Source organism: Papio anubis, chromosome 3, assembly GCF_008728515.1.
Source record: "Papio anubis isolate 15944 chromosome 3, Panubis1.0, whole genome shotgun sequence".
Taxonomy (NCBI): Eukaryota; Metazoa; Chordata; class Mammalia; order Primates; family Cercopithecidae; genus Papio; species Papio anubis.
The window spans coordinates 183,847,896-183,860,766 of record NC_044978.1 but is presented as its reverse complement, the minus strand read 5'-3'; the positions used below and the strand labels follow the sequence as shown (position 1 = coordinate 183,860,766).

Genomic DNA, 12,871 nt, shown 5'->3' with positions numbered 1-12,871 from the left:
GCAATCTGTACATTCCTTTGGATCCTTTGAAGCTTTTTTCTTTGTGTTTAGTGTTCACCAGTTTCAATATACTGTGCATGGGCAGCGACTGCTTTCGTTTCTCCTCTTTGGAATATATTGTGCTTTCTGTTTCTGGAGATAGCTTTTAATTTTAACCAGTGCTGTAAATTTGCACTATTTTCTCTTTAAACATTGTCTCTTCTCCACTCTCCCTATTATCTCCCTTAGAGTCTCTGATTTAAAACATTTTAGAACTTTCCATCTTGTCTTCCATATCTTTGTGAAATTTCCCATTTCCTGTCTCTCTGTGCTGCATTCTGCCTGATACCTTCAGCTAGATCTTCCAGTTCACTAATTCTTCGTTCAGCTATGCTAATTAGCTCTCCAACTCTCTGACTAAGGCTTCCTCATTTTATAATTTTTCCTTTCCAAATGTATCTGTTTCTAATCCCCCTTGTTGGTTGTTCATTTTTGTTCTATTTTATATTACATTTCTGACAAGTTAATTATCTGAGAGCTTGGGTGTCTGAATCTGTTCCCTTTTTTTTTTTTTTTTTCCCCTGGCTTTCAATTATAGCGACTTGTTTTCTCATTTATTTAATCTTCGTGTTGCGCTCGTTGCCTGATTTTGATGGTTGGGGCTCACACTAGGGACTGGGAAAGGTCCTGTGGAGAGAATCACTCCTGTCCTTTCCTATATCACAGGGCATTGCTGGCCTCGAGGGTGCTTCTCTGTGTGGGGTGCCGGGTTCACCTTTTCACTCTTCTGCTGGCCAAGCTCACAGCAGCCCTCAGGAGCCCTGTCTCTCCCAGCTGCTCATGAGTTTGTTTCTTTGGCCTGACACCACCTCCTTCCTCTAGCCTCAATGTGTTTGTTTGCTTATTTTTAGAAGTGGGGGTAGACAGTAGAGTCCTCCCTGCATCTTATGAAAGGGGCAGTGTCTCAGAGCTGGCTCCATCCCATTCCGCCATTCTGTGGGTGGAGGGTGTCCCCTGAGCGTGCCAAGGCAGGCGTCTGGTTTGTGCCATCCACACACCCTCTTCTTCAGCTCCAGTGGAGTATGGCGGGACTTCTCCATGTTCTACCCTTCGTCTTCCTCCCCCAGTGCCACAGACCCCTCAGCCCCAGTCCCCATGGCCCGTGTGTTGTTGCTGAGCACAGTGGGCCATTCCATGATCATCCTCCTGTGGCTTGGACACTGGACTGCCAACCACTTCTCCTCGGCACGCTGGGCTGGGCCAACCCCCACCCCGTAGGCCCAGCAGCCCCCTGGAGCCCAGCATAGCCATGTCGCACTAATATGAGTGGCATGCAGTCTCAGTGCAGGTGTGGGGCCCCTCCTTCTGTCCCAGGTGCCCCCCGTCCACCTGTGGCAGCTCAGCGTACGGGGGGCTACAGACCACGAATGGGACCCTCAGGTGTGAACTTGCCCTCACTTGCTCACTGCCCCCCTGGCTCCCCATGCTGACCCAGTTGGGTCAAGGCCTTCCTGAAACTAGGATGGGGTCAACTGCTTTGGTGTCTCTGGGAGGCATGTTAAACGCAGGTCTGTAAGTATTCATGTTGCCTTTTCATCAAAACAAACCCAGACTCATCCATTTCTTACCATTCCCATGGGTGTTTCTGAGGCCCACACCTCCCTCTTTCAGGACGATTGCAGGGGCTTCTCCTCTCCATTTTCCTGTCCATACCCACTACTCACTGCTTTCAAGATGGCGGCCACTGATGCGGTGCTGTTTCTGCACTCTGCACCTTCCCGTGCTCCCCACCTCATTCAGGCGAGGGCAGCCACGTAGGTCCCGTCTGACCCACCCTCTGGCCAGGCAGCCCCCGTGGGATTCCTCACACAGCATTCCATTACCGGATGGCGCTCCCCATTGGTCTCCTTCAAATCTCAGTGCCTCAGAACAACACTGTCCATCCTGGTGGCATGGGGGCTCCAGAGACTTCTGTGATGGCACCTACATCAACACATACCCTGGGGTCCCTGAGGCCGGGAGAGAGCACGATAGCCTCTCACCTGGGCAGTGAATGTTCCGGCCCCGAAGTGACGCCTGTCCCACCCCAGGACCCCCCAGCTCCGTGCTCCAGGAGGGAAAAGTGACTCCTGTCCCGCCCCAGGACGCCCCAGCTCCATGCTCCAGGAGGGCCCCCCAGCTCCATGCTCCAGGAGGGAGGGCAGGTGGATGCGGGTGTTTGCAGGGGTCTCCACCACATCCCCTTCCCCAGCCTTTCAGTGTTCCTACAGGACTTCACAGGCTCCACAGTAGTGCATGGTTCTGTGAGTCTGCTCTTACACTCTCTGCCCTTTGACTGGAGTGTTGTGTCCATCTGTCAAGGCTTCGATGCACCACCCCTTTGTGCTGCTCTGGTGTCTCTGAGTTTAGAGCTCCTGGCGAGGTTAACTCGGTCAGCATCTTCTCCTGGTCACGCCAGCCCCAGTGGCCCGGTGGCTCTGACTGTGGAGTTTGCCACGTGCTCTGACTCAGGAGCATCAGGGCTGGTGTTCTGTGTGTTTTGTGGGTTCCGGTTGTGGGTTCATGTTCCTGGGGACCCTCTGAGTTCCAAGTACACAGTGTGATCTTTACGCAGGATTTATGACCATTCCTTCAGGGGCCTCCTGGCATTATCAGTCCCGGGAACCTTAAGAAAAGTTTAAGTCTGGGGTTTTTCAGGTCTCCAAGTAACCTCAGAACTCACTCGCCCGTGAGCTTGGGCTTACGTTCATTGTTTTCAAAGATGGTGGGCGGGGATGGCGTGCAGGGCGGTGGGAGCTGGTCCTGGGATCTGGTTCTAGAAGCAGCAGGGCTGGAGGGCCTTAGCTAGTTACAAGGAAGGGTCGTCTCCCAGGCCTCAGGGTGAGGGAAATGAGCCCCCACCTTCTAGTCACTGGGAGAGGACTGGAGGAGAAGCAGCCATCTCCCAGGCATTTCCATCCTCAAACCACACACAGCTCTGGCCCAGGCGCTAGGAGGGCCCTGGGGTTCCACCAGGAGAGTGGCACTGGTGGGGAGGGCCACGGCAGATCACAGTGAGCCCCTGGGGACATATTTGAGGTTGGGGCCTCTGAGCTCAGGTCCCAGGAGGTATCTGCTGGTGGCCTGATGGGCTGTGAGGGTCTTGGTGGTCAGTGGCCCACCATGAGCAGCAGCAATGCAAGCTGCTCCCACAAAGGAGGGGCCAGAGTGACGGCTTCTGGGACCTCATCCGGATCTTGAGGAGCCCCTCCTCTGAGCTTCTGATCGTCCTGTGGGCAGGCGCCTGCCTTCTGGGTTTGTGGATGCATCTGACACGCCATTTGCTGTCTTCTGAAATCCTGTGGGCCAGGGGTGGCCTCTGTTGTGGGGAGACCTGTGGGTCTCAAGCTTCCCTCCCACACACACAGAGTATGTGCCTCATGGCCCAGATAGATCACCAGGCACCTTCTGAACGTGTGTCCCCCATTAGCACACACCAGGTGTCCCTGCACTGCACAGGGCCCAGAACAAGTGTGAGGACAGCCAGCACGACATTTGTTAGGAACAGAGATAGTCTTTATTCAAATGCAAAGAGATCCATAACATGAAAACACAGAAGTTCCCGAAACTGCCCCATTTATTCACTTCTCAAGTGGCCCCCGCTTGGATGCACCCTCGGCAGAGTGGGCTCAGCACAGCCTGCAGCACCAGGTCTGAGGTATCTGCAACCACGTGGGAGTCAGGCCCCTGGACAATGAAGGACGATCTCCTGGAGCAGCAATAACTTATAAGGAGACATAAGTTAGAGTAGACGGAGCCTTGGGGATGACTTTATGCAGAAGGAGGAGGCTGAGAGCAGACGGGACATGGGGACCCAGAAGCAAGGATGGGAAAGGAGGCGGCTGTTTCCCAATGCCCCTGCCGGCCACCAGAGGGCCCTTCAGTGCAGAGGGGGTCGGCGCGGCCTCACCGCGGTCAGGAGCAGCGCGAACCCCCTGTGCCCTCGGCCGCCTACAGCACGAGCCTGCACAGGAACCCCCGACACCCCACGGCTCCGGGGGCCTCAGGGGCTGCGGGGCTCTGGTCTCAGACGCAGTTATCAGGGACGCACTCAGCCTCTTCTTCGAGCTCGGGGCAGGGGCTCCCGTTGTTGGCGGGCTGGACCCGGACGTAGCGAGTCCTGCTCTTGGCCCCCAGCCTCCCACAAGGGCCTCCGCACAGTCCCCAGGACGACCACAGGGAGACCTCGCAGTCCAGCGGCGTTTCTGGAACTGGACGAAGCACAGGAGAGACGGAGGTGAACGCTCGCGTGAAGAGGCGCTTCGTACCCACAGAAGCCCCTCCCACCACGTGTGCATTCATCAGAGGCCACGCCCACACTCCGGGGGCACCTGCGTTTCTCGGCACAGTCGCAGAGTGAGCGGCAACCTCGGACACAACCCAAGGACTGGAGTTGCGCGTTTCTATGGAAGAGCCGGAGCTGCCGCTCAAGTCTCTGTGGTGTTGGAACTCCCACATCGTGGCAGAGGAAGAGGCCCCGGGCACCTCCGTAGGAACCCCAGGAGAGGGCGGACACCCCTGCTGTAGAAAGCTGCTCTGTCCTAGCCTGGACCCAGCTGCTACATTTACCGGAATAACAGACAGGGGCAGCGGATTCGCTGTCTGTCTTGCGGGACCTGGACCCCCACGGGACTCAGACATTTCAGTATCCTTCTCGTTTCCCTGTGTCCCATCTGGTACCATAATTTTCATAAATTTAAAAATCATCATTTGGTGTTATGGTTAAGTCACTTGGTAATTTCCATTTTTCCAAATCAAAGTGAAAACACCTCTTTTGCACCTCACAGGCCAAGCCAGACAGATGGACAGTGTTTCTCTGGCTGTGTGGCCCAGAGCGGGCAGCCCTGAAGGAGGCCAGGAGCCCCACCTCACTCTGCCATGCTCTTGAGGACAGTCAGCAAGGGCTTGGCTCTCCTCACAAATCTGCGAGCACCCTGCTGCCAGCTTTGTGGCTACTGAAGGATGAAAGAGAGTGGAGAAGAGGGTTGGTGTGCAGGTGCAGTGCCTGGAATGGTCGGGCAGCCCTGGCCAGGCCCACACCTGGAGCAGCCCTCTCCAGAGAGGCAGGAACAGGGCTTGCAAAGACCTCGGGCGCTGAGGCTTCGCAAGGGCACTGGTGTAGACGCCAGAGAGCCAGGGCCCCGGGCAGCCCACCTGGGGAACACACAGAGCTGCTGGGAGATCCCAGCACTCCCCGGCTTCCTGAGTGAAACCAGGATGGTGGCAGCGCCCCTGCCCTCGCTGCGATGAGGAGTCAGTGAGCGCTTACAGTGCTTGTTCTGCAGCGAGGGCCGCACCGCAAGCGTCCTGTGAGGAGGAGGCCTGGGGACAGGCGTCCAGCGTGTGAGCAGGAAGCCAGAGCGGAGCCAGGCTGGCCTGGTGTGGACCTGGCAGAGCCTCCTCAGTGCCAGCCACCACATGCCAGTCCCAGCCTCTGCCCTTGGGAAGCCAAAAGTCACAGGAGAGACCCTTGTGGGCAGTGGTCTGTGCTCTGTCCCCACAGGGCCAGCACGGTGGGTGCTGGGGAGAGAGCCACGAGGGCACGAGGGAACAGAAGCAGGCCAGCATGCAGGCGGGTGCAGGAAGCACCAGAGGGGGCTGGTGGGAGTGGCTGTCCTTCTCAAAGCCACGATGCCTGCAGCGCCCTGGGATGGGGTATCATGCCTCACAGTGGCGCTTCCCAGGAACACTGGGGAGGGAAGGTGCTCGGCTTGATCCTGCTCAGGCGCTGTTTGGGTGGAACTCTCTAGACGGGTCTCCTTATCACCAGCTCCCCGCTGTGGTCCCCTGGCAGGCACAGCTGGCTCTATCCCCTTTCCACCCTCCTCTCCATGTCCTGCCTCCTGCTCAGAGCTCACGGCACACTCTCTCCCCACCGTTCCCCTGCAATGCTGCTTTATCCTTCTCCTGGCTGCTGACTTTATCCCTCTCCTGGCCCAGGGCACTGGCCACGTGCTCCCCTGCCCACTGAGGCCCAGTGCCCCCGAAGGTGGGGCAAACCGCACCTCTCTGGACCCTCTGCCCACGGAGTCTCTTCCCGCCAGACTAGCCGCACAGCACAGACAGTGCTGGCATGTTGCCTGTTGGGTAAGTGGCTTGGGCACATCTGCTTGGAATGCGGCATCCACTTGGACAAACGAGTGAGAAGCCCAAGCCGGAACTGGGCAGGGGCAGCACTGAGGCTGGCGCAGGGAAGCCCGGTTTATCCCAAATGAGGAGGAGGGACCCAGGACTGGGCACAGCCTCTGTCTGGGGAGTGGTTCCCGCCAGCCATGGGGAGCTCACCACCTCCTGTCTGACCTGACCTGGCCCTTGCCTCCAGGGACAGCTGACAGTAAGCTTGTAATTACTGCTGCTCCTCAAGACGACATCTGTCCCTACCACACGGCTTGGGAGGCAGGGGTGTGGGGGGCGGCCCCATACCTGCCTCAACTCCAGCCAGCAAGGTGTAGGATGATGGGGCCCATGGCCAGGTTGGTGGGCTCAGTTCCTCCTCGGTAAAGTCTGAAGTCCACTCTTGTCTGGGGCCTACCCTGACTCTCCCACACCCACATCAGGGGAGACCCAGAGACCCTGAGCCAACGGGCCCCAACCCATGACCCAGCGAGGTGCTCCGTGGGGACAGTGGCCGCCACTCAGCTAGGCGGGGAGGGAACTGCCACTCAGCCCCAGCGTTCCCAGCCTGCCCTGTCCAGCAGGTGCCTGGAAGAGCTAGGGGAACGCTTATCAGCACCTGTCCTGCCCCACACCAAGGCGCCTGTGAGTACAGCCCTGAGCTGTGTGGTGGCCGGGTCCTGAGACCCCCACAGGTGCCCTGCAGCACAGCTGTCACCTGGTGGCCACACAGACAGGGCCATCCTAGCAAGCTTCCTTGTCAGCTGTGACACACAGGTCACCCGTGGTGCGTGTCTGACAGGACAGAGTCTCTCATGTACTGTCTGGAGCCTCCTTTCATTCTTTCCCCTAAGCTGTGGCCCTGTAAGATGCTTTCAACTGCAAATAATGTGGAAGAGTTACATCTTCAGTGCTGGAACGAACAGAATCCTGAATCTTCTCAGTTAGCACCATCTTGCAGTACAGGCCAGGAATCCCTACTTGGAATTTCTCAGAGCCTTAGATTCGGGTTTGGTGGTGGCCCTGTGGCAGGGTTCAGGGCTGCTGTGTGTCCCGTGTGACCCATATGTCCTGTGGGGTGTGAGCCGCGGCTTCTCCCTCACGGGAGGAGGCCATGGCAGACACTGAGTTTCCCTCTGAACCTCAGCGCCTCTGCCCGCTGGAGGGACGAGGTCCCTGGGCTCTGCCGTGGGCACTTTCCACCGCCAGCTCCCCCCTGCCACCTGCAGAATGGGAAGGAGGCCGTTACCTGAGGCGCTGTCTACAATCTCATTGTCCCTGCTGGGCAGGACTGGGGCGGGAGGGATGAAGGCCCTGGGGCTCTGTCGCAGCCGCACCAGCGTCACCCTGGCGATGGGAGGCAGGGCCTTCAGCCGAGGATAGTAGAAGGAATTGGCTGGGTGACTGGGAGAGGAGGACGTTATCTGGGGAAAAGGAAGAGGAGGTTGGCCTGGGGTCCAAGAAGCTGACTTCTGTTATAGGTATGGCCTTACTGGGGCCACTGCCCAGCGTCCAGCACACCCTCTGCACCACAGTGGGGGACAGGGTCCCATGTGCTCCTCTCAGCCGTCCCATGGAACAGGGGCTGGAAACCGAGGCCAGGAAGGGGCGGCCTCCTCAGGAGGCGCGTCCTGCTCTCCTCCCTGCGGTGCTGCGACTCCGGGTTGGGGGAGTATGGGGGGAGCTGCACCCCCTTGCTCACCGCTGGCGCTAGAAACAGCCTCTTCCACACAAAAGCCGCAAGCGGCTGTCCTGGGCTGGGAGGCTAGGGCGCAGCCAGGCCCCAGCCCCGTCCCCACCGCGGGGGCCACAGTGGCCCTTGCGCACGCGGGGCGCCCACTCACCTCGGTCACCGTGTCCTGCGGGATGGTGGCGAAGTTGGGGGAGGAGAAGGTGAAGCCGCTGTCCGTCCCGGCGTCGTAGGGGTACAGGTCCAGCGCCGCCTGTTCCCGCCAGCGGTCCCCGTCGCACAGGTCCAGGCTATCCACGCCCACGAACCAGTCCGGGCTGGGCACGATGCGCACCACGAACGAGACCTGCGGCGACGGCGGCTCAGCGCGCCCGGCCCCTGCCCCCTGGCCCCCGCCCCCGGCTAGCCCCGAGCTCACCAGCGAGTGCCTGCGCTGCACCTCCAGCTCCGCCGACGTCTGCCCGGTGCCGCTGGGGACTGCGGGCGCGGAGAACACCGCGTGCACGCTCTGCAGCGCCTCCCCCGCCGCCTCGATCTCCTTCATCAGCGCCCAGGCCTCGCCACGCTCCGCAAAGTCGCGCAGTCCGTTGCTCACGTACTGGTTCTTCCTCCACATGCTGTAGTCCGAGCTATGCGCGGCCCCTGCGGGACCACCCGGCCGCGCCGCAGGCCATGGTCAGAGACGGCGGTCGGGCTTGGATCCCAGCGGGCGCCCCAGGAAATCCCTCCCCGCCGCCCTCAGGGAACCATGGCCCCCGCCCCGTCACGTCGGACCGTGACACCCTGTGGCTGCCCCTGCCCCGACCCACCTGCAGCCCACTCTCCCCGTGACCGCCCCCTGCCCCCTCTGCATCCCCGGAGCCGCACACCGCAGGCGCTCAGCAATCACTCTTGCATTGGAGTCTCCCAGACGTGAGCGCGCCCCAAACTGGGAAGTGCCCGTGCAGCTGCTGGGGGCTCCGTTGCCGCAGCCCTCCTAGTCGAGCAGAAGGCGAGGAGCGGGCTGCACTTACCCAGCAGCGAAGACCACTGCGCGGGGGGGCGGAACATGGGGTACTGCTTGGGGAAGGCCGTCTGGCTCCACTTGCCCGTGAAGGTGATGCTGTATTTGGCCGGGGCTCTGGCGGAACAGACGGACTCTCCCCCACGAGGCAGGCCGGCGGCGCCGAGCGTGGCCAGGAGGAGAGCCCAGAGGGCCCTGCCCAGGGCGGCGGCCGGGCTGGGGTTTTCCATCACCTGGGAGCACAGAGGGGAGCGGCCGCGCGCTGGCACCGTCGTGGCAGCCTCGGGGTGGAGAGCCGAGAGGGCTGCGGCACTTTGGGCTCCGAGGACGGCCCCCAGCGCCCGCGCCCCCCTCCCTGCTCCGTAAAGCTCTCCTGCGGCGCTTCTGAGACCCCCATCCGCGGAGGGGATGGCGCGGGGTTAGATCGCCCGTGCGCCTGCGATCGACCAGGGGTAATGGGCAGGTTTTCAGTCCGAATCCCTGCAGCTTGCCGGGTCGGTCTGGGTGCGGCCTCTGGGAGGTGCCCTTGCCGTCGCAGGGAGCCGGGGCCTTGGCCGACTGGCTGCCCCCGGGACTAGACCCGCAAAGCTCGGTAGCAGCCAGTCCTGGGGGTCCCTCTGGAGGTGCCACAAGGTTCTGGGCCGCGGGGAAAGTGCATGAGGCCCGGGCCCTCTCTGGGTGTGCTGGTGGCACGCAGTACTCACCCGGCAGGAGCGGCGGGAGCGCAGCGGGCAGCGGTCGGGTCCCAGCCAGAGCCCGGAGCTCCTATTTAAGCCCGAGACCGGCGCTCCGGGCCGGCCAATGAGGCTCCAGTTCCTCCCGTCCTCGATGCTGCACGGCCTGGCCTCCAGCGAGGGGCAGATAGGACGTGGGAGAAAGGACGAGAAGGGGCTCCGGGGGCTGCGGGGGCTGCCGCTTTCCCAACTCGCCCTGCCCAGCGACCTTCCCCGGGCCTGGATCGTCCTCCCCTGGCCGCGCTGCCGCACCCCTTTCTTTGTCTGTCTGTCCTGTCCCTCCCCTCCCGTCCCCGTTCGCTCCCCTCCCCCTCCTCCCCTCCCCTCCCACACTCCTCCCCCCTCTCCTCTCTCCTCTCCCTCCCCGTTTCTCTCCCGTTCCATCAAGCGCCTTCCTAGTGCCTACCTGAGGGGAGTTCTGTGCCCCAAGCCGGGAAAGCCCAGGGCGTTGGGGCGGAGGGGCTCTTGTTTTCGCCTTCTCGAAATTAAAGCAAGCGTGCTACACCTTCCCGAGCAGGGTGTGACCTGGAGAGCCCTGTGCGTGGCCTGACTTCAGTCTACATGCTGGAGGTGGCTGGGGAAGCTCCCGGATCCTGTTGCAGGCATCCCTGGCCTTTGGGGCCCTGGCTTTAAGTCTCTTTCCTGGCATGGCCTAAAGCTGTACAGAGCAGCCTAGCTGTCTACACTGTGGCCAGAGGGCATTTGCAAGCCATCCCTCCTGGAGGGAGGTCAGAGTGGGCTGAGGGTCTGGGGTGGAACGCACAGAGAGTCAGGAAGAAGCCACACAAAGGGGGCCCCCTCCCCAGGGCCCCGCACAGGGCTGGGGCTGCAGGCGGGCAGTGTGTGCGTTGCAGAGCCCTCCCAGGGGCTCTAGGCTTCCCTGCTTTGGGACGAAGCTAACAGATGCTGAAGTTGATCCTCCTCCATGTCAGGAAAATATTTATAGGTCCCCAGTCATGGGATCTGGAAACTAGAGCGGAGGAAGGAGCCTGGGGATGGTCTTGCTCAATCCTTCCTCTGCTCATCGGAATCACCCAGAGGGCTTTTAATCTTAGACAAAACACTCTGATGTTTGGAACGCTGTTAATGTTTCACATATTCAAAAAGAGAGAAAAAATAAATAGAAGCAACTAGGACAGAATGCAAACAGAAACAAATGATCTAACCTGTATTTTAAGTGAAAACCACAGATAAGCCACTCAATGCAGTATTTAGACTCCAGGACCCCAGGACAAAGACAAATTCCACCTCCTTGCTTCTCAAATGTTTTGATCTGAGGACTCCTTCACACTCTTAAAAGTCACTGAGGGCCAAGTGCAGTGGCTCATGCCTGTAATCCCAGCACTTTGGGAGGCCCAGGCGGGAGGATCACTTGAGCCCAGAATTCGATACTGGCCTGGGCAACATAGGGAGACCTCATCTCTACAAAAAATACAAAAATTAGCTGGGTGTGGTGGAGTGTGCCTGTGGTCCCAGCTACTCAGGAGGCTCAGGTGGGAGGATCACCTGAGCCAGGGGAGGTCAAGCCTGCATGAACTGTGCCACTGCCCTCCAGCCTGGGCGACAGAGTGAGACTCATGCCTTTAATCCCCAACACTTTGGGATCTGCCAAGGCGGGCAGATCACTTGAGGTCAGGAGCTCGAGACCAGCCTGGCCAACATGGTGAAGCCCCATCTGTACTAAAAATACAAAAACTAGTTGGGTGTGGTGGTGCACGCCAGTAATCCTGGCTACTCGGGACGCTGAGGCAGGAGAATTTCTTGAACCTAGGAGGCAGGGGTTGTAGTGAGCCAAGATCGCACCACTGCAGTCTAGCCTGGGCAATAGAGCAAGACTCTGTCTCAAAAAGAAACAAAAAAACAAAAAACTCATTGAGGACACTGAAGAACTTTTGTTTGTGCGGGTTATACCTGTGCATACTTATCATTTCTAAATCATAACAGAAATGTTCAGAATACTTGTCAATTCACTTAAAAATAAGAAAATATTGCTATTACACATGAACATAAATAGCATAATGTTTCATGAAAAGCAATCATACTTTTAAAAATGAAAAACCTGACTGAGAAAAGGCATGGTTCTACGTTTGTGCAAATCTTTGTACTGTCTGGCTTAGTGGAGGCTGGATTCCCATATCTGCTCCAGCACTTCGTCTGCTGAGATGTGCTGTTAGTTGAAGTCTATGAAGAGAATCTAGCCTTGGCTGCGTATGTTACCAGCCTTGTCAGATGCCTGCTCTGGCCTGCAGCCCTCCAAAGCCACCGTGTGCCCATCAGAGCATGGGGGCGAAAGGTGCCCTCATGCAAAGGGCTTCGATTTCAGCCACCACCTGGAAGGATTTCAGGCCCTCCACGGGTCCCTGGTAACCGCTGCTCAGGGGCTGGACTCGAATCCACAGGCCTTTTTCCCAGAGCGGCGTGGGGCGGTGGTACTGCAGCTACTCTGCATCCCTGGACTAATCCCTCGCTTTCTGGGCAGCTTCCTCAGTGGAAAGGAGCTCAGGCTCCTTGGCGAAGCCGCTGGCTCCGGGTCTGAGGAGAGGAAGGAGGTGCCAGGCCTGGGGCATGTTCTTGTGTGGGAAGCCAGGGTGCCACTCCAGAGACTCACTGAGGCACAGTCCCCGTCTCAGTCCAGCTGTGGCCATGGCAGCAGCTTCCAGGCTCACCCAGTCTCACAGGAGGCCTAGGAGGCTGCGGAACAGCCCAGGGGCAGCAGGAGCTGTTCTCCCAGCCCAGCCCTCATGGCGTCTCAGTGAGCTCTGCGACCTGGGGTCTCCACTTGGTGGTGGGCCCAGGCCAGGGGGGTCTCCAGCTAAGATGTAGGGTGGTGGTGGGCTCAGGCCTGGGGGCTTTGGCTAGGAGGAAGGGTGGTGGTGGGCCCTGGCCTGGAGGTCTACAGCTAGAATGTGGGGTGTTGTGGACCCAGGCCTGGGTGAGGTGGTCTCTAGCTAGGATGTGGGTGGTGGTGGGCCCAGCCCTGAGTGGGGGTTCTCCAGCTAAGATGTGGGGTGGAGGTAGGCCCAGGCCTTGGGGGCTTCAGCTAGGATGTAGGGCAGTGGTGGGCCTAGGCCTGGGGGTCTCCAGCTAGGATGTGGGGTGGTGGTGGGCCAAGGCCTTGTGGAGGCTCCAGCTAGGATGTGGGGTGGTGGTGGACTGAGGCCTTGGGGGTGCTCCAGGCAGGGCCACAGCTGATTTGTCTGGGAAGAGACGGGGCTGGCTTGGAGGGCTGGAGTAGACGGCAGCCAGGAGGAACTTGCTTTGGCAGTGGGAGGCCCCTCTAAAAGCACACCTGCGAAGGCCCTGGGGCACCAT

The 12,871-nt window shown here is 59.5% G+C and overlaps 1 protein-coding gene across 1 annotated transcript; it reads right to left on the bottom strand.

Annotated features, from left to right (window-relative positions):
- Positions 1–3,512: 3,512 nt before the first annotated feature.
- On the bottom strand, positions 3,513–9,850 carry SPON2 (spondin 2). The gene is made up of 6 exons (XM_003890915.3): positions 9,530–9,850; positions 8,836–9,058; positions 8,241–8,464; positions 7,977–8,168; positions 7,382–7,556; positions 3,513–4,229 (listed from the first exon to the last, which is right to left on the bottom strand). The coding sequence occupies exons 2-6, from the start codon at positions 9,053–9,055 to the stop codon at positions 4,045–4,047; spliced, it is 996 nt and encodes a 331-aa protein (XP_003890964.2). The 5' UTR covers positions 9,056–9,058; positions 9,530–9,850; the 3' UTR covers positions 3,513–4,044.
- Between the last annotated feature and the right edge of the window lie 3,021 nt (positions 9,851–12,871).

What these genes read in the sequence shown, in the direction of transcription:
- SPON2 (XM_003890915.3), bottom strand. Translation starts at nt 9,055, where the DNA reads ATGGAAAACCCCAGCCCGGCCGCCGCCCTGGGCAGGGCCCTCTGGGCT. An exon ending in TGCAGCGCAGGCACTCGCTG is followed by an intron (nt 8,169 to 8,240) that starts GTGAGCTCGGGG and finishes CCGTCGCCGCAG; the next exon opens with GTCTCGTTCGTGGTGCGCAT. An exon ending in CGCAGGACACGGTGACCGAG is followed by an intron (nt 7,557 to 7,976) that starts GTGAGTGGGCGC and finishes CCTTTTCCCCAG; the next exon opens with ATAACGTCCTCCTCTCCCAG.